This window comes from Anabrus simplex, chromosome 2 (assembly GCF_040414725.1).
Source record: "Anabrus simplex isolate iqAnaSimp1 chromosome 2, ASM4041472v1, whole genome shotgun sequence".
Lineage (NCBI taxonomy): Eukaryota > Metazoa > Arthropoda > Insecta > Orthoptera > Tettigoniidae > Anabrus > Anabrus simplex.
In genome coordinates this window covers 181,401,180-181,423,494 of record NC_090266.1, presented here as the reverse complement: position 1 = coordinate 181,423,494, position 22,315 = coordinate 181,401,180, and the positions used below count along the sequence as shown (strand labels likewise).

At 38.6% G+C, this 22,315-nt stretch overlaps 1 protein-coding gene across 1 annotated transcript in view; it reads left to right on the top strand.

Moving 5' to 3' along the window:
* twf (twinfilin actin binding protein) overlaps positions 1-20,085 on the top strand; it is a 207,339-nt gene extending 187,254 nt beyond the window's left edge. The window contains exon 8 of the mRNA XM_067140456.2: positions 19,503-20,085. Coding sequence (XP_066996557.2) covers positions 19,503-19,667 — 165 coding nt within the window. The 3' untranslated portion in view covers positions 19,668-20,085. The remainder of the gene's footprint in view (positions 1-19,502) is intronic.
* The last annotated feature ends 2,230 nt before the right edge of the window (positions 20,086-22,315 follow it).

Genomic DNA, 22,315 nt, shown 5'->3' with positions numbered 1-22,315 from the left:
CAACTACTCGTAACTTTCTCCAGTATTCGAACTCACGATACTGTTGAATGTTCAAGTCCTTCACGCGTACTACTTCACATACTGGATCACTGTGCTAACGAGCGTAGTAACGGCTCAAATAAACTTTTACAAGTCTGTCTACGTGCACTGGCGTAGTAACTGCTCGACAAACTTTTACCAAGTGTCCCATCAGTCGCCCTGACCTGCTATTTAAGTAAGTTCATCCCCTCTCCGAGTTTACGAGAGGTCACATTAGAGTGAGCAGTTCCAGTTTCCCCATTTGACTATATGCAGACCTGCCGGTGGCTTAAACTTGGGATCCACTGATGTGATTATATGATTTTTGCCTCTGTGTCAAATCTCGACTCATTTCGATCGCTAGTAATTAATATAATTGTGAATTTAGCTCCTGTATTCTTGGCATGTAAATACGCGCCATTTGTGGAATCCCTTGCCTTCAACCAATCAGCGAATAGCGTCACTGATTTCTAATAATTATGATAGTAAATATTCATTAATTAATAACTTTTAACGTTTGGTCATGTTTCTAAAATTCTCCTGATTATGAATCTGTATTCAGTTTTTCCTTATAAATTTAATCAGCGAGGTTACTTTTTATAGCGCTTCTTATAATATGATGTTGGCATGACTGCTTCTCCCCGGTGAATTTTACTATTGGTCCATAGCTAAGCAGGAGTTTGAAATCTCATGTTTTTCCTTTTAAATAACAACTGCCAGCTTCACACCCGCCTCCAGCCTTGGACTTTCCCCGACGTCATTTCCAAGAATCTTGCAAGCCGTAATTTCCTTGTTCTAAATATCACTTGGCCCTCAGGCTCGGGATTTTCCGTTCACTGGAAAATAACCATCCCCTTCTCTTTCCAACTTGACAGTAATTTCTGGGAATACTAATTTTGCTGGCCATTGTGTTTCATAATCTCTAGTGGAGACAGAAGTCTGTGTAGGTTTTACAATACCTTCCGAACTAGCTAGTAGGCCTACAGTATATAATGTAAGATATTATTGCTTAGCGAATATGAAGTATATTCCTTAATAAATAATTCTAATTGAATGACGCAGCTGACACCCCCACCAGGGTACATTACCTCACCCAATAAAAAATGCTGTCAGCTCCATTAATGTTGGAATGTTCTAGATGGTCCAGGTACATTTCTGCCATTATGCCAGGGACTGGGACGCCCATCGGCAAACCCTTTTTTTGATAAATGGTACCATTAAAGAAAAAATAATTGTTGCTGAAAATAAATTTTACTATAGTTATGAACTCTTCTATTTCATAATTGCTTAACTTGCTATGTTTTTAAAAATAGTTTTCTATAATAGAAGTGGTATCATTCACTAGGATTTTGGGATACATATTCCTGATACTGAACAAAACTAGAGTGATATGGTTGAATTTCCAAATTCTTAGTGACCTCACAGAAATCTGCTGTGTTCGTGATTGCTTTCCTCGCAAGGTAGACATAATGTTTCTTAAGAAACTTTTGAACAAATTGAGATATTTCATACATAGGACTGGGTCTGAAGTTGATAATAGGTCTCATTGGGATGTTATTCTTATGGATTTTCAGAAGAGCTCTGGCTGTGGGTTATTTGGGATTCATGTTAATAAGTTTATTAGTTTCTTGTTCACTGAGAACAAAGTTTCTTTTTGAGTAAGGATTTAAGATTTTTCTGGATCTTATTGGTAGGGTGGAGCCTCATGGCTCAGACGGCAGCGCGTCGGCCTCTCACCGCTGGATACCGTGGTTCAAATCCCGGTCACTCCATGTGAGATTTGTGCGGGACAAAGCGGAGGTGGGACAGGTTTTTCTCTGGGTACTCCAGTTTTCCCTGTCATCTTTCATTCCAGCAACACTCTCCATTCTCATTTCATAGCATATATCATTTATTAATAAATCACTTTGGGAGTGGCGACCCCATCGTACTAACAGCCTATATCTGCTTCATTCATTACATCCCTGACCCGGTCAGTGACTGGAAAACAGGTTGTAGGTTTCTTCATTTTCACTGGTAGGGTCTTTTTCAAAGGAATGGGGGTTTTGATTTTTGTTCAAACTGCATTTATTATGAATCGGAATTATTGTATCATATAGGATGTTAGAATTTTCCGAGATTTCATTAACCTGTTGCCATGCAATTATTTTCTTTGAAAAATGTACATTGGAATGCAATTGTTTTTTACTTTTTAAGTTATGGATGCTAAAATGGTTACAAAAGCATATTGCATCAAACTGATAACATTTTGGGTTACAGATTAACTTCCTACAATTAATTGAAGTCTTTTAATGTATGGTACACCTTGAAACATCCTTCCACGTGGAGGTCAACTTTGCATTTGTTGCACTCGAAGCGAGATTCCTTCTGGATTTCATTCTCAAAACAGACTTTATATCACCTTGATGGGGCTGATTTACTTGCTGTAGGAGCAATTTTCTCAGGAAAATGACCCCAGTGCCTTCCCTGTAGTCTCAATGGTGTGCAATCTGAGATGAACATTAATGGTATAATCAGGAACTGTGACATTTTCCAGAATTTGCTGTGCAGTGTTGACTCGGAATGATGAGAATCTCATTCTCTTTTTTTCTCGCGCTCAGCATGTTATGTATCCAGCTAGAAATCTACAATGTCACATCCAGCAAGTAGAAATACAATTTCCTGCGTCCTTTTACATACCTGCATTGCCTTTCAGAACATTATTGCCAAATTTCAGTTCCTGTTGTTTGATTTGGTGAGGTTACCTACGGAGTTATTTTCATCCTCACTATAGTTTTCATGAGTGGAATAACAATTCTCAGATGCACTATCACTGCTAAAACTACTATCAGGTAATTCTGAGTTATCTTCATCATCACTATCAAGAAGACATTGCAGAATTCCTCTTCATGATGCTTACACATCTTGCTCAGTACCATTCATTTCATGAACAAGAGGACCAACTTTAGAAGAAAAATATACATTGATGAAATGGCCTTCGGATAATAACATTGGCATGTAACAGGCTAGCACTATCTAGGAACGTAATTCTAAAGTACATCATCACAATCGAAAGAAATCAATGGTCAGACAGGCGTATTTCCGACTTGAGTACACGGTGACGGTTAGACACGTCATTGCATGCTAATGAATGCGGAACTTTTGACGGTTGTACCCATCACTGTAGCGGAACGGGTTAAGATTAATGTTTGGATTTGCATATTGATCCAGGTGGATGAAACAAGTTTCCATAATGTGAGTGAAGCACCCATGTTGGCTACTTAAAGTATTCCCAAATTTTGTTCAATAGATGTAAATTCATGATTTAAATGCTGCATATGGTAACCCATAGCAGAGAACATGTTATATTTTCTGGCATTGACATGTTCCAAGTGGAATGTTAAAAAACTTCTACCTGTTTGACCAGTATATTTGAATTTATACAATCCTGCTTTTGAAAACTTATTCTGTTTGTTGACTGAATGTGTGTTATGGAAAATGACAGCATTATTATTATTAGTTTTGTAGGCTATTATTCTATGATCATACTTCTTAAAAATATTAAATATTTGATATATATCATCACTCGATATAGATGTTGATTCCCGTAGGGAATCTGAAATATTTGTTCCGAATGAGTAAATTTATAATACCAATATAAATGGTCCGTTATTGGAGATTATACATTTTCCAGCTAACTCATTCCTGGTTGCCAGCGTTTCGCCCCCGTGTGCTAGGCTGGGCTCATCAGTTGGTACCTAGCACACCTACCAAGACGCATGGCTAGTAGTGCATACCGTGAAGGCCACTGCGTAGGCTAATTGTAGCCACCGGCAGTGCCAATGCACTATGAGAGACTTTGTCCCATTACCAAAAATTGATGAAATTGATGCCTGCTTGGCCATCAGATAATATAGATGTTGATTCCCATAGGGAATCTGAAATATTTGTTCCGAATGAGTAAATTTATAATACCAATATAAAAGGTCCGTTATTGGACATTATAAATTTTCCAGCTAACTCATTCCTGGTTGCCAGCGTTTCGCCCCCGTGTGCTAGGCTGGGCTCATCAGTTGGTACCTAGCACACCTACCAAGACGCATGGCATTCAGAACAAATATTTCAGATTCCCTATGGGAATCAACATCTATATCATCTGATGGCCAAGCAGGCATCAATTTTTGGTAATGGGACAAAGTCTCTCATAGTGCATTGGCACTGCCGGTGGCTACAATTAGCCTACGCAGTGGCCTCCACGGTATGCACTACTAGCCATCACTCTTGGTAGGTGTGCTAGGTACCAACTGATGAGCCCAGCCTAGCACACGGGGCGAAACGCTGGCAACCAGGAATGAGTTAGCTGGAAAATTTATAATGTTCAATAACGGACCATTTATATTGGTATTATATATCATCACATGCCTTTTCTGGCAGGACCTAGTGTTTACAGTGCACTAAGTCTTCTGGTATGGGCTAAAGCAATTTTGTTACTTTCATTGATCTGTCTCTGTCTTATCCTTGGCTTTGACAAAATGAGAGTGACTGAGGTATGAGCGATGCTAGTAATGCCATTCCTTACGCAGCCAGTCCCTGCTATGAATGGTGTGAAAATATTGATCATAGGGTCGGTTGGTGCATGCATTTCAGTGGGCTTGGCAGACTGATATGTAATAGCAACTTCTGGCTCGGTGAGGAAAGCAATGGGAAACTACCTCACTCCTCATTTCCCTAGTACGCCTCTTCAGTGATGCCTAGGCCATCTATGACAGCTCATGGCGGAACTGTTGAGGATCCAACCAGCCTTGGGGCTGATGACTAAACATACATACATATATCATCACTGTCGAAAATAAAACTAAAGGTAGTAGTTTTTGCATTTTATAGAAAAATTATTATATACAGTAAAGTGAAACAACATCCTTCGTCCAAACACAGCTGTGTCGCATTTGACACAACTCTCACTGTTATGTTATTCAGCATGGCAGACTTTTACCAACTAAGCACACAAGACGGTTATTTTAACTTTAAACGCCAGTGTAACAGCTCGGCTCCAATTTTAATATTTTAATTGTACATATACAGGGGTTACTTATTAAGATTGATCATTTTAGATTAATAGCAACGGCAATGTCACAGATGACAAAATTAGACTAGTGGACTTTAAATTAATTGTATTATAGACTGAGAGATTTTTGCCTAATATGCAAAATAATTTGTAATATGTACATAATATTTTTTTAAAGTGTTAATTTGATTGTATTTGTGCTATATATTGGCAGTTTTAGTCTATGGCTGAAGATGACCCATACTGGGGCCGAAATCGGTCCCATGTATAAGTAATTTGACATATTAAATAGTATTGAATAAGTGGACCTTCCTTTTAATTTTTTATTGGTGCAACTGTAGATTAGGATTTACACCTACCTGGATACCTCACAATTGTTGTAGCTTCTTGTGATGCAGACTGGGCCGGAGGTGTTCTCTGTGACGAAATCCCTTCAGTGATATTACGTATTTATAAGTGCCGAATCATCCCAGAAGTATTTCTGATGATGATGTATTTTACTTCTTTTGAACAAACAACACAACAGACAGTGCTATGTGGCATCTCTTCAAAATAATCCCACGTCCACGACTTGCATTGCATTTCAGACATCGTCGTAAAGTTGTCGCATACAATTACATGTTGCACCATCTTATATTGAAGTACCTAATTATGATGCCAATACTCTACAACATTGTAAGGATTTTTTTTCCTTCGTCACCATAATGTCGGCAAACACAAGCACTGGTCAAATGGATATTGAATGTGGGGTTTGATTAATTTTGAGTGATCACGATGTACACCTACAACAGCTGTCGGTTTCTGTCCTTAAGCCTACTTACCACTGCGTACAATGCCAGAATGCGTATCCTTTATAATTATACTGCGCCAATAATAGGCTTTGGTAGAAATGAACAGCCTAGTTGCTTGTTGACGCGTATTTACAGAATGGAGTAGGCCCGTGGTTGGCTGTTTGCATACTTTGCACAAACAACATTCAGCTCCGTCTACCTGTAGGTCTACGACACATTGCTTGCCGCACAGTGCGGGATAACACACTAGAGATTGCTCAACGTTTCTCATGAGAAACAGGTGCTTTCTCTAGTCTCAAGAAATCTTGATACCCCATCTCAGACTGCCCATCACTACTGATTGGTGTCTGTATCACATCATTTGAATACTATCTTGGCTGGTTCTCAGATTTTTAATAAAATAATGAAAAATGTATGCACACACATACAGTTGGCAGTCCAGACTACTCCTGTCGAGTAAGTTGAAGTACTGCACAGCCACCCTGTATAGGGCCTGTCAACCAAACTTTCTACTTCAATCAGTCTCAAACATCAAAGACATTGAAAATCCATTCTCCACCTCTGTTGGTGAAAACAAGATGCCTGCAACACAACATGCTGCAGCTCTACAGTGTCGTAGGTGCTGCAGCCTAACTGGTGTAAAACCTTCAATTATTATGTTTAATATATTTTAATTATGTTTTATTAAATGCTAAATTATCTTTTATTAAATTTTAAATATGGCCAATACATGACTTCCCTGTAAATATGTATTATAAATTCATATAACCTCAAGTACGTATTGTGTAAAAGTTTAACCTCAAAATCTATATAGTCGAAAGCTGTAGAAAACACTATAATGTTCATATATTAGGTTTATTCTACTATACTTTGGTATACATGAAGGTTTCTGGAAACTTACTGTAAGGTTTATTATCCAGATACATGTAGAGACATTACGAATGTTGGAGAGATTTCCATGTGTATTGGTAAACAGTAAACAAAAGTTCAAGCTGGATCCATTACTCAAGTACTCCATTAGCCTAGCTGGTCGATCGATGTTTCGAGTGTGTTCCATTTAGAGTGTTGTAAGAACCCTTCCAGAAATCGATAATTCTAGACGGTTGATCGAACAGTATACATATTGAGCTGTCAGTCAGTGAGGGAGTGAAGTGTTGGACTCGGAGTGACTGTTGGGCTCCGAGGTCAGTGAGTTCTAGAGAGCGTATGTTATAGTGCGCGAGTCTGTTATCTGTACTTGTCAGAATCGACTTCAGGGTACTCTGCTATTAATTGTTGAAGTGTCACTTGCTAGTGTGTATAATTGTATGTTGTGACTTAGAGTGACAATAAAGTAATTTACACAAGGAAGTGAACGTGTTCTCGTGTCATGTTTATTTCCGTCAAATAAAATCGCCCTTATAAACAATAACAGCCAGAGAATGGTCTGGCACAGCATTTTCCCTTCTATTAAATTGTACTAACCCACATCCAGCAATGTAATTGGTATACTACAAGTTTACTTTGTAACTAATTTCAAGATTTGACTAGTACTCTTTCAGGGAATACTCGAAGGCACTCAAGCCATCTTGGACTGCTGTACTAAAATCGATAACCAGGCAAATGATCATGACTGCACACATTGCATATGAACCACTGTCACTTAAGCCCCTCTCAACTTGACAGGTTGTCCATCCCAGTGCATCCACAAACACAGCATAATACCACATCTCCAAAGGCTGTAAATGTAATTAGTGGGATGTTAAATCAATAACATTATTATTATGTACAGCATGAAACAATTTTGATTTAAAGCTCCAAATATCTTTGTAGGCAGCTCACAAGGGAAAGAGGTCTTGTGAAGGCCTTTTTTTCTTTTTTCTGCTTTACCTCGCACCGACACAGATGGGTCTTATGGCGACGATGGGATAGGAAAGGCCTAGGAATGGGAAGGAAGCAGCCGTGGTCTTAATTAAGGTACAGCCCCAGCATTTGCTTGGGGTGAAAATGGGAAACCACGGAAAACCATTTTCAGGGCTGCCGACAGTGGGGTTCGAACCCACTATCTCCCGATTACTGGATACTGGCAGCACTTAAGTGACTGCAGTTATCGAGATCAGCTCAGTGTGAAGGCCTTTAAGGAAAAATATAATTAACCTTACTTGGGATTAAATCAAAGCTTTAATTAAACTATAATAATGTAAGATGGCTCAACACCTCACCAATAAGAACTACTTTTGAAATAGTTCCTCAAATGTCATCAAAGTTTGAGATAGTGGGTTTGAACCCCACTGCCGGCAGCCCTGATGATGGTTTTCTGTAAGTTGGCTGCCTCTTTTTGCGCCAGGAAAATGCTAGGGGTGTACGTTAATTGAGGCCATTGGCCGCTTCCCTCCCTCTTTTAGCCCTTTCCTATGAACTAACAAAAGGAAACCTATTTTATTAGTAAAGTATAGATGAAACTATGTAATAGCTAGCCACGAAATATCTACGGTAATGTACTCCTTCCTTGCAGTCAAGCTTGTCCTTAGGGCTTGGACGTTCTCAACCGATTGTATTTTGTCAAGAAGTGAACATCGAGGAGATCCCAGTAGACCAAGTGGTGCTGTTTACACTGGTAATCAGAGAAAACTTCTAGCATATGTGTGCTAATGCCAGTCTGTATAATGTATAAATGACTTTCATGGTGCATTGACATGTGCAGTTCCTTCGTAGAACATGCATGGTATATACCAGCTCAGCGTTAACCTATGTTAACATATTAACATACTAGCTGATGTACCCGTGCTTCGCTACAGGATTCTCAGAAAGACTGACTTTGTGGTTTTCCTAACTGAAGTCAACGTAGGTCATTACAAAAACGTCAGTAGGAATGTAGCGATTAAAAGCAATGTTATCGTATAAAATAATCAAATGAAAAACTGCACATTTTATCACTTTTAACAAACAGTACTACGGTGTTAATCTAACAGTCCAAAGTTCCAGAGCTGGAATGACCAGGCCGCAGACTGTCGTGAACACTCCTCTGCCGTTATTCCGTTAAGTATGCATGGTGCTCTTTCCAATCGGTGCCTCAGAGTAGGGATTGAATAGCTCGAATTCTATGATGAACCAGTGTGTTATGTACCAGTAGTATCAGAAAATTTACGAACTAGTGGAATGGCATGCTAAAGAAGAAAGTTATCTAACTCCCCAGCTACTTGCCGTTAATATTCAGATAGGATGTTACACTCTGTACAACCGGGCGAGTTGGCTGTGTGGTTAGGGGTGTGCAGCTGTGAACTTGCATCCGGGAGATAGTGGATTCGAACCCCACTTTCAGCAGCACTGAAGATGGTTTCACACCAGGCAAATGCTGGAACTGTACCTTAATTAAGCCCAAGGTCACTTCCTTCACACTCCTAGCCCTTTCCTATCCCATCATCGCCATAAGACCTATCTGTGTCAGTGTGATGTAAAGCAAATTTAAAAAATACTCGGTACGCAGCAGTAATCCTATCTACCGGAGATGAGTGGCAACAGAAGACACAAAGCACATCACAACAAACAATGGTCAATGTGATGTTATTGTTGATCAATGTTATCAGCTTTCTATATTGTAGGCCTTCACATTTAGTTTTCTTTCGACTGTGTGATTTGAAAAATTATTTATAGCGTAGACTGTAGTTCCTTATTCTCCGACTTTACATACCAATTTTCATTAAATTCTGTTCACCCATTTTCTCGTGACTCGGCGCTGATATGGACTTAGTAACATAAATCCAAATTCATGAATATCTTTGTGATCATAGCTGGTACGGTAACAATGTATAAGACGTAAATGATCGGAAATTTAATATTATATAACTGTGGTTATATAGTATTTATCGATACGACCTCTAATAACAAATATTTGATAGTTAAATTTTAGGCCTTCCCCTAAACTACCATTTCACTCAGGGTGAATACAATTATTTATGGCCTAGATTGTAGCGGCTTATTCCCCAACTTTGCATATCGATTTTCATTAAATTCTCTTCAGCTGTTTTCTCGTGATGCATGTACATACATACAGACAGACAGACAGACAGAAATAAATAAATAAATAAATTAGCCGTATGAATCCCCTAAGGGCTATGGCCTCCTTCAATGCAGGGACAGTGCTAAGTTTAGCTCATCAGGTGAGCAATTCCTGAAGAGCATTATTATATTGGTTAATCTGTAGTTTTTCATGATAACGTATTACCGCATATTGTACACTTGTGTAGTCTCACCCCCGGGTGAATGCAATTGTGTTTTTCTGGAACAACAATTCGCGAAAACGCACTGTTGCATTAATGACACGTGTACACTTTTATCCCAGGGAGGGTTCAGGTTGTTTCTAGGTAAAAGCGTTAACTTGCACTCTTCGTTCTTGCATAGCTTCTTCTCCGAATGTTGTAGACGTTTCTTGTAATTTCTTGACCTTATCCTCCGTTGAAATTCTCCTGACGTACATTCCAAGTGCATATCCTCCTTCCACTATGTGTTACGTGATGAGTTATCAAATCACTACTGCATGCAAACATCTGTCTGTTTGACATTCGTCTTGCTATTCTCCCAAGTGCACAGAAGATGACCATCACGGTATCCTCTTCGTCGAAGCGTACAGTTGTATGTTGTATTCTTCGTCTCTGTCCTGAGAGCGTACTTCAACATATTTTACACTTGCTCGGCTTCTTTCCGCAGTGTACGCGAGGATGATAATTTTATATTCACCACTTCATAAAAACCTCTTTTTATCAATTTTACTGTATTATGCCATAGTGATTAGAGAGGTGATCTCCAGGTCTTTTTGCGGAAGTGCACTGTTGCATATTTCACTGCTGCACAATATCTATAATATGTGTCTTGATCGACCTATGTTATCACAGGGCTTGAGCAAAGGTGTATCCCGTAAGGTCAGTGATCTCTGCACACAATTTTTCCCAGCTCTTTCCACTCTTGCCTTATCTTTGCTGTTCTTGTCCATTGTTTTCCTCCCCATCTCACAAACCAGTCTGCCCATCTAGTTCTTTGCCTTCCCACGTTCCGTCTTCCTTGTCTGGGATCCCACATTGTCATTTTGTAGGTCCATCGATTTTGCTCCAGTCTCGCTACGTGTCCTCCCCATTTCCACTTTAGCTGATCGGCTGTCGTCAGAGCGTCTTTCATGCCGGTTCTCCTTCGTGTATCTTCGTTCCGTATTCTGTCTCTCAATGAGACCTGGAGTATTTTTCTTTCCATTTTGCGCTGGCATATCTGGATCATTTTCCTTTGTTTTAGTGTTAGCGCCCAGGTTTGGCATCCATATAGTAGGACTGGTATCGCACATCTTTCTAGGACTTCAGCTTTAAGGGTGAGTTTCTGAGTCTTGTCTGTCAGTATGAACTTTAGAGGCCAGAACCTCTTCCATGCTTGTCCTATTCGCCGTTTGGCCTCTTTTTCTGAACAGTTTGAGAATGATATGTTCTGGCCAAGGTATACACATTCCTCTACATATTCCAGTATTTCTCCGTTTACGCTAACTGGAGTTTCCAGTGCATTAGTCATCAATTTTGTTTTTCTTGGATTCATTGTCAGGCCTGCTTCTTTGCTGATGTTGTCTAATTCTATTATCATTTGTTCTAGCTCCGTTGCCGACTCTGCCACCAATACGATGTCGTCTGCAAATCGTAAGTGCGTTAGTCTTGCTCCATCTATTTTGATGCCGTATTTGTTTTCCCAATCTAGTTTTCTGAACTGATTCTCCAGTAAGCACGTGAATAATTTTGGTGGGAGAGGGTCCCCTTGCTTAACTCCTCTTTCTATCTTGATGTTCTTTCCTTCTCTTTCTGTTTTTATTCTGGCCTCGCTGCCTTCGTAGAGTTTATCCAGGAGTCTGATGTATTTGTTCTGGATCCCTTGTTTGCTCAGTGCTTCTAAAACGTATTCCCGTTCCACAGAGTCGAATGCTTTACTGTAGTCCACAAATGCTATATATACATCCAGATTGAATTCTTGTGTTTTCTCGATCAGTTGATTCACTGCTTGTAGGTGGTCTGATGTACTGTAATTTGTTCTAAATCCTGCTTGTGTCACTGGCTGTTGTTCATCTAGTGTCTTCGCCATTCTCTTAGTTAGGATCTTCATGAAGAGTTTGTAAAAATTTACAATTAGGTTGATAGGTCTGTAGTTATTGATATCGTCTTTGGCTCCTTTTTTGTGCAGAAGTATGATGGTGCTTTGTTTCCACTCCCTTGGTATGTCTTCTGATTCGAGTATCTTGTTAAATAGCGTAGTGATGAATGGGGTTATGTCTTCTTCACCCCATTTCAGGAATTCATTGTAGATTCCATCTTTCCCTGGGGATTTTTTATTCTTTGCTTCCCTTATGGCTGCTCTTACTTCACCGGGAAGAATGGGTGGTATTCCTTCCTCAATGTCCTCTTTTGGCATCTTATGACACTGTGTGCCATTTTGGGAATTTCTTGTATATAATTTCCTGTAGAATTCTGTCGCTTGTGTCACTATCTGTTCTCTCTTGGCTTGTCTTTTACCATTACTGTCTTTCACTCCCAGTATCCAATGTTTGTCCGGAGTTAATTCCTTTCGAATCTTCTTCATTGATTTTGTATTTTCCATGATTTCTTTGACTACTTCCATGTTGTGGTCTCTGATGTCTTTTCGGATTTCCCTTTTCGTTTGTTTATTGATTTTTGTATATTCCAGCTTTGTGCGCTCATTTTCTTTGGCTTGTGGTTTCAGATGTTCTCTTTCTTCGATCAGTCTTTTAGTACTATCCTTTAATTTTATTCTATTTCTTCTTCTGTTTCCCGGTGTCGAAGATTGCTTGACTGAGAGGGATATGCGGTTTACGAGCTCTGTATAATATTGTTGTGCCTTCTGGTCTGTTTGTTGACTAAGCTCTTGGAGGTTGTGTTGTAGTGCTTTTGTGTATTCTGTTCGATCTGTACTTTCGGGGTTTGGGGTCGTCTTGTTGAAGTAGCGTCTCTTTTCCTTCTTTATTCTCATTTTAAGTCGGACCATTCTGTGGTCTGTATCAAATTTTAGACCATTGATTACTTGGATGTCTTTTACAACTTCTAGGCTATCAGCTAGGATGTAGTCTATTTCATTTTTGGTTTTTCCATTCGGAGCGATCCACGTCCATTTACTTTCCGGGTGTTTCTTGTAGAAGGTGTTTACAATTTTTAATCTTTGTCCTAGTGCAAACTGTATGAGTCTGTCTCCCCTTTCATTTCTTGTTCCATATCCATAAAGTCCCATGGGTTCTTCGTCTTCGTATTCCTTTTTCCCTACTTTGCTGTTGAGGTCACCAATTACGAATGTTCGGTGTGCTTTGTAGTCTGTTAGAGTGTCTTCTAGAAGCGTGTAGAATTCTTCGATCTCTTCTTCTGTGCTTGCCTCTGTGGGTGCGTATACCTGGATTATTGTGATTTTGATGTTTGTTATTTTTAGGGATAATACCATGATCCTCTCTGAGATTCCTCTTATTTTCTGTGTATTCTGTTTCAAATGGCTTTTAATTATGAAACCTACGCCTTTTTGTCCTCTTGTTTCTCCTATGTATCTAAAAATGTTGCCATTTTCTTTTTCTATTATATCTTCGCCGTATTGTCTGACTTCGCTGAGGCCCAGAATATCGAATTTTATGTTCTTGAGTGTATTTTGGAGTTCCAGTTCCTTGTCTTCAGTTCTTAGGGTTCTAACGTTCAACGTAGCTAGTATTAATTCGTCCTGGTTGCGTGTTGACTGTTTGTGCTCTGAGGTTTGCAATTTTACTTTCCCCCGTTTTTTTATTCATATCATTCCAGTGTATCCACTGGCCGTTCAGCATTATTTTCCGGTAACCCACCCTCACATCACTGTTACCCTTGTCCCTTTCTTCCTTAGCTTTCTGTCTGAGTGATGCTTGGATTGCTCTCTCATTTCTGGTGAGGTCATCATCTATGTCCCCTTAGTCTGTGTTTGTTTTTGACAATTTTTAATTTGTCAGAAAAGTGTTCAAAACTGACCTTCACTATCCCTCTATTATTTTTGTGCTTGCCCACGTAGGTTGTATTACTTGCTGTCACTCCTGCTTCTACTCTGTCTATTATTTTATTGATTTTGTCCTTCAGTTCGTCTTTTCTGCCTTCTTCACAAGATAGTTCTTTACTCTTGTATATTGTTTCTCTTTTTGCCCTCTGTTCTTCTCGTTCTTCTAGAATATTTATTCTTTCTGTTAGTGCGTTTATCTTTTCTTGTGTTTTGTTGTTTGCATTGGTGATTTTCTGTTCTAAGGCATCGTTTACTTTTTCATAGTATTCATCCTTTTTTCCGATTTCGTTCTTTATGCGTAAAATTTCTTCTCTTGTTTCTTGTTGGAAGTCGTCTTTGTTTTCTCAGATTTCTTAATTCTAATAATATTTCAGCAAACATACCCTTAATATCATTTTCTTGGTCTTGTATGTTGACTGCAGAATCCTCTTCTCCAGAGCTTTGGTGCATTTCCTCGTTACTGTGGATGTGACTGATACATAAATGCCATCCTTTTAAAATTCTGAGCAATGTACAGACAAAATTCTTATTTTATATATATAGATTATTTTCCTCTAGCAAGTTAACCACTCAACATGGAGTGCTGTACATTGCACGCAGACTCCTCAGTGCTCTCTGTCGCAGGGTGATGTGCATTGCATGCGCATAGCAGCTTCTGCTTTGTGCTTCTATCTAGCGAATAGTTCTTGAACTATTACGAATGTAATAAGATGTATGTATAGACGAAACATCAATCTTTCATTTGATGCGTATACCTATCGAGCGGGTTCTTATCGATTAGGTATGATATTATTATTTATAAATTTCATTTTCCGTATTGACAGATTCAAAGTATAGATAAGAAATGTGTTTTTCCACCATTCAATACACAATTTATTTTAATAGATTAAACTAGTACCAGTTTCGGCTCTTTAACGGCCATCATCAGCTAGTACATGATTTGTTTTAGCCATTAGACAATTCACAAGTTGTTATTGTATTAGGCATCCGGATGTCTAATGGGGGATGGAAATGTATACAATAGCATATAATTAAAATATCAGTAGTCAGGGTAAAAAGTTACAAATTAGAACATGAGTATGTAAAACATATTAAAACACACAGGCCACAATATATAACATTTAAAAAGTTTCAACACATTAAAATGGTACGTATAGGTAGACACTTGTTAAAATTTTCAATTCATGCTATTTAGATTCCATTCTTCTGTCCTCTGTGCAGTTCCTTTGCTTCTAAGTTATGTTGATTTTAGCTGCGTAAGGTAATCTTCGAGAACATTCTGAAACTGGTGTACGTCTTATTGATATGGGCCTTTGTCATGAAGAAATTTTGTTGTGTTATATATCCCAACTTGTGATATACTATGGCAAGTTTCAATATAGCAAACGCCAGGTCTCGAGCTTGTATTTAGAAGTAGTTGGTGGCAACACCTCTCTCGTCTACGTTTGTTGTTGTAGTCTGTAAAGATAAGGTGATATAAGTATGCCGGTAGTGTGTGTATGAAGGAATGCCTAGTGTGTGTATGGAAAGAGTACTTACTATAGTTGTTGTGGAAGTCTTGTGCCGATGTGTTTGAAGGCTTGTTGTGTTCTACTGCGAGTGCGTCTGGGGCTCATATTAGCTGTGGAGGGGAATGTAGGTGGAGGGGAAGAAGGAGTGGCCGTTGGAGAAGTAGGGGCGGGGTCAGGCTTGTGATTCGTTGGTTTGTTAGAGCGTATGTTTACTATTTTGAGGTAATCATTCTTTAATGTCGGAATGGCTTTGTCAAATATGATGCTGGTTTTTTCAGTAATGTTATGATTGGGGTTGGCGTATTGGTTTAAAGAAATGTAGAAATCTTCGGTTATGTTGAGCAGGGGGCCCTTGGAGTTTATATTTAGTATCGTCATGTCGTTATTGATGTTTGTGAAACTATGCTTGGATTCTTCTACATGTTGGCCTATTGATGAGAAATGGTTATGTTTTACTGCATTTATATGTTCATTTTAGCGGATGGTGAAGTTTCTGCCTGTACGTCCTATGTAACTTATGTCACAGTTGTTACATTTGATACGGTAGACACCTGATTGGTTGTATTTATTGTTATTATTGACTGTTTTAGTGTTATGTATAATGTTGGTACTATTGTGTGTGGTTTTGAATGCTGTTTTTATGTTGTGCTTCTTGAAAATATTAGTTATAGTATATATGTGGGTGTTGTTAAAGGTAAATAGGGCATAGTCTTTTTTGGGTTTGGCTGTTTTTGCTAATTTAGTTTTAGGTTGTGATTTTATTTTGTGAATGATTTTGTTGACAATTTCTTTGCTGTATCCGTTATGTTTAGCTATGTCGTGGATTAACTTCAATTCATTGTTTTGGTCTTCTGTTGTCATTGGGATGTTAAAGGCTCTATAAATCATACTATAATAGGCTGCTCTTTTTTGTGTATTGGGATGAATGGAGTCATTTTTTATGGTATTTGAGGTGTGTGTGGGTTTCCTGTAGATCTTGTAAGATAAGTGGTTGTCGTGTCTGGTTATTGTTAAGTCTAGGTAATTTAGTGTACGGTTATTTTCGGTTTCTTTGGTGAATTTAATTTGGGGATGTAGAGTGTTAAGCTTGTCTAGTATAGTTTGTACGTCAGTGGATCTATTATGTAAAACTACGAAGACATCGTCAACAAATCTGCACCAAAAATGTATATTATCTATTTCTTTCATTGACGTGTGTTCTAAGTTATCTATATATATTTCTGCTAATATTCCGGAGGAAGGAGACCCCATAGGTAGGCCTTGTTGCTGATAAATGGTATCGTGAAATCTGAAATAGTTATGGCGAATTCAAGTAAGTTTATGAATTCGTTTATTTCTAAGGTGCTCAAGTTGCTATTGTTTTTTAGGTTAGATTCTATTATTTTGATTGTTTGTTTAACAGGAATGTACACCAGTTTCAGAATGTTCTCGAAGATTACCTTACGCAGCTAAAATCAACATAACTTAGAAGCAAAGGAACTGCACAGAGGACAGAAGAATGGAATCTATATAGCATGAATTGAAAATTTTAACAAGTGTCTACCTATACGTACCATTTTAATGTGTTGAAACTTTTTAAATGTTATATATTGTGGCCTTTGTGTTTTAATATGTTTTACATACTCATGTTCTAATTTGTAACTTTTTACCCTGACTACTGATATTTTAATTATATGCTATTGTATACATTTCCATCCCCCATTAGACATCCGGATGCCTAATACAATAACTTGTGTATTGTCTAATGGCTAAAACAAATCATGTACTAGCTTATGATGGCCGTTAAAGAGCTGAAACCGGTACTAGTTTAATCTATTAAAATAAATTGTGTATTGAATGGTGGAAAAACACATTTCTTATCTATACTAGGTATGATATATCGTGCCTGTAAAACCAACAAGTTCTGTTGTTGACATCATGGCAGCTAAACGTTTTCTTGTGATCACTAATTCAAAAATTAACGATGTTTTACCGAATGATGGTACAGAAAGTTTGGTTTCGTTAAACAAGGACTTAGATATAGAATTTGAGAGTGAAAGTAGTGATCGTGACATTGATGACGCTTTTGATACACGGGAAAATATCGGCCGTAATGTTATTGATGATGGGTTTGTGTGAGAAGACATGGATAATTTCAGAGGGCAAAGGGAAATCTTTACGGCAGATTATGGGTCTCAGAATGCTGCAAAGAAATGCTTATATCCTGTGTGAAATTTTCAGTTGTTTTCTAGTGTCGATTTCGTAAAGATGATAGTAGAATACACAGATATTTATGCTCAACATCATATGCAGTCACACGGTATGTTATTTCTGTTCTGATCGAGGGTAAATGAATGTTTACCGGTTACTGTGGAGGAAATGTATGTAGTTTATGCATTGTGTATGTTAATGAGCATAGTACAGGAACCTGAACTGAGGTCTTACTACTGAAAAACCGAAAAAACAAATGGGTTCTAGCTACTTGGTTCAGCCATATCTCTTGTTCGATTTGAAAGCATCAGAAGATTCCTCCTGAGGTATTCTTCCAAGGGAAATGACCTAGGTATTTCCAGTAAATAATGCTCTTTGTGTGTTTATACACTCATAAAAAACTGAACATTTCAGAAAAATTCATTGAACCGCTTGTCATTTTCGCTCGATTAACTGAAAGCCTGTACTCATAGTACGCTTGGAGCTGTACTCCTCCCGCAGCACAGGGTACCCTGGTAGCGGAAGTTGTACCACGCTGAGAGGTTAAGAACGTTCTGAGTGAAGATTGGAATTTCATTCTTCAGCATCTGATAAAGGACCTTGTGGGCAGTATACCCCAATGACTGTAACCCATTCCATGGCCAAGTGGTTAGTGTGCTGGCCTTTGGCCACATGAGTTCCGGGTTCGATTCCTGGCAGGGTCGGGAATTTCAACCATCATTGGTTAATTTCGCTGGCACGGGGGCTGGGTGTATGTGTCGTCTTCATCATCATTTCATCCTCATCACGATGCGCAGGTCGCCGACGGATGTCAAATCAAAAGACCTGCACCTGGCGAGCCGAACTTGTCCTTGGACACTCCCGGCACTTAAAGCCATATGCCATTTCATTTTTTACTGTAAACCCTCATCTTACTTTGACAAGCACCCCTCGCTCAGAATTATTAGGACCCTAAGATACTTCGACAAGTTGAACTCTTAGAGCCCTCTGTCACCAATTATTTGGCCACCTGATGGGAAGAGTTAAATGAAATGTTCAATTGCAGGCCTTCATTCATACAAGCACAGCTTTCCTCACAAATAATGATTTTGCTTCGTACTGTTTCTGTGTAGTGTACATACTGACGAGTGGCCAAGCCATCTCATAAGCATGACTGGTATTTGTCCTAATATCCTGATAGCTCTAAAGCAAATCAAAGACTGCCTGTTGGATACTTGTAGTGATAATATGGATATTGATCAGAATGTGTGTTTGTATCACAGTGAAAATAGCAGCAGTAATAATGAAGATGATGCCACGAGTTGAATGGAAACTGCAAGTAGGCCTATTGTAGATGTACCCACATATAATGACACAACAGTGGACAAGTGCGATCAGTGTGGTTTGGAACGCTCCGTTTGTTGTTGAGAGTGGTGTAAGTGAATGTAACACTGAATGAACCAAGTATATTTAGTGAGATACTGGTGACAGCCTTTTCTCTATGATTGTTATTTTAAGGTTTATTGCTACATATTTTGATTGATATTAAGCATGTCACATTGTAATGTGAATATTAATTAAGCTTTTTGTGAGAAAAATAATTTCATGACATATTTTTTTCCTCATTTGGTAAGCCAGCTGCAACACCTGTGTTTTAGTGCTTGTGTGAAAGTGGTGTATCTGTTTTTGTGTGAAGAAAAATGAAATTTTTCTGATTTTTTTTTTTTTTTTTAACTGTTCAAATTATGGCTGCTTTTCCTGAAAATTGTAACTAATTGTAACTAACAATTTATCTCTAAAACATGCTTATGTACCAAAAAATGGAATTTTTTAATTTCCATTTTTCTGCTGGTCATTGAAATAATAATAATAATAATAATAATAATAATAATAATAATAATAATAATAATAATAATAATAATAATAATGTAATACTCCTTTTCTTTACAGTTGGAGATCGACTCAGGGTCCGAATTAACCGAAGAATACCTTCAAAATGAGTTGCACCCAAAGAAGAATTTATATCGGCCTAAATTTGATAAGCCCAAAGGTCCTCCCAATCGAGGAGCTAAACGCCTCACAAGACCACATCAGTCTGATGAAAGTCAGAATTGATGAAGTTCATACTTCATCTTTCTTATTTAAAGAACTAGAAAAATATTGTGTTTATTTTAGTAATGTGGAAGAGACAGTACGATGAAAGCATTGACACAAAGAGTTTTTAACAGTTGAACTTTCATTATTAAAACTTTAAGGTGAATTAAATCTTCAATGAAAGCCTAAACTTTGAAGAGTTAGCTGATTAAAGACTATGGTTGCTATGAGAAATAATTCAAAAGATTTCCTATGCCTATTGAGAACATTCTTGGGAGATTGGTCTGTGATGACTTAAAAGGAGTCTAATAGAATTGTATTCACACAGTATCAGGAGTGAATGAATGGGAGATGCATTTCTTCTGAGTTACTCTGTAATGTGGGGGACAATATTGCATAAACAATGGCCTTAACTACAAATGTCCATAATATGTGTTCACTGAGCATTCGTTATTCTTATTAAATGTCTTGGTATTAACCTTTCTGTTTGTTAACTTAAGGACCTTTTTTTTTTTTTTTTTTTTTTTTTTTTTTACAGTGAGTCTGAGGCTTTTTTAATCCTGGAAAGATTGGAAATTTCTGTAATCTATCACCTGCTAAATTGCCAAGCTTTAAAATAAATAATCTACAAAATAATGTCCTGTGATAGCCAACCGATTGTACACATCCAAGGCTTATCAGGATTTGCTGGTAGACAATCGTACACTGTCCTAGTAATTCGAATATGTCTCTCAAGGAACTGCCACGGGTGTGAGGTCTAGTAAGGGGCATTTGAAAGTGTTGTATTAACTATTGAGAAAAGGAACAATATCAGCTGCTAATGACGCACCATGTGCATACGAGGGCGACAGCAAATGAGTGTCCGGGCTGTGCAGAGATGAATGTTCTATGAAATGTATGTGTTACACTTTACAAAATGGACGTCGACGTTCACAAAATGTTCAAAAGAAATCTTTAACTTGCACCATGAGCACTGAATGAAAAATAACATGCTACAGTGATCACAAAAGTTAGCGTCGGGAAGATCAAAGGCAAACACCTTGGGACGATCAGCTAGGTATCCACTCTTACAGAATGCATAGATAATCATATTGATATAACGTGGTGACAAACCGATGGAAAGTGATGGCATGCAACTGAATGCAAATCAGTCTGTTTTGCAGTTTATTGCAAAACTGGCTGTCCTTTATGTTTTGCAGGCACAAAAAAATACATCCATAGGTTGAATTTGTCCCATGTTCCCGGGTGGTATGAATTGTAATGTCACACGCTTTCCAGGAGGGATGGTTTCCTGTAACACAATATGACTTTCATAGGCAGACAAGCAGTCAAGCATCAGCAAGTTATTTGCACCGTCTATGAGCCAAAAGCAGTGTTCATATCATGGCTGTAGTTCTGGTAAGCCCATTTTCCCACTCTTGCTTGCTGAGGTGTAAACATTCCCTAACACCCTTGCTAGGTTCTTGACACACGACAGAATCGTTGGAGGCAGACAATCTCCAATTTCTCGCTGCACAATAAATAACTTCCCAGCCAATTTTGCCATCCAGACGAACAGAAGGCACAATAATTGTAGGCGAATGCATTAAGGCATTGAGGTTCGTTACTCGTGCTAAAATTCTCTTGGTATCTCTAACTGCCAAGGTGCCTTTCGTATGCATTTCCACGTCAAATTCTGATCGGTCGGTGCTGAAAAGAAATTCCGTACTAAACCTCATCTACAAATGCTAGAGCCAATTTTACAATTTGCTGTGCATCATGAAGTTACCGCTTTGTTTCGAATTTTGTTGTTTTGCGCCATCCTGTGCTGTAGCTCGTTTGAAGTTGTGCAACCATCCACTACACCTCTAATGATAATAATAATGCTAATTTTTATACGTCCTACTAACTACATTTTAAGGTCTTCGGAGACGCCGAGGTGCCGGAATTTAGTCCCGCAGGAGTTCTTTTACGTGCCAGTAAATCTACCGACACGGGGCTGTCGTATTTGAGCACCTTCAAATACCACCGGACTGAGCCAGGATCGAACCTGCCAAGTTGGGGTTAGAAGGCCAGCGCCTTAACCGTCTGAGCCACTCAGCTCGGCCACTACACCTCTTGAAGTCACTGTAACCTGTGCAATTTGATGCTCATAACATAGTAGGTCACTATCATGCACATCATCGAACTTGTTTCGAGTGTCCTTGAATCGTGCAAACATTTTTTTCAACAGGTTTGCCTTGTCGTCCCTTGAAGTACCATAGTTTTTTCTTATGCACCACATGGTCATATTGCTGCAGTCTTATTCGAAATCTGTTACTTTTTTTTTTTTTTTTTACTATGTTATGGATGGTCATTCATGTATGTAATTATGTCTTGTACCCACTTGCTGGACAATTGTTTCTTACTACGCTTTACTGGAGCCGGGAGTTGCGGATCCAACATGGACGATGAACTACTTGCCTGGACATTATTTCTATATCACTTTCACCCGTATTGTAATCAGTGCAGTCCTCATGTTCAGTGTCCACATAGTCAAGAGTACATGACAGCACACATTCCACTGACCCATCTTGCAGAAACGCTAATATGTCATCGGCCACTTCCTTCTCACTCTGCGAAAAGTCTTGGGTTCCTTTCTGACGGACTGTCAATATCCTCAACTGTTGCAGTAGATATAATGCAATGTT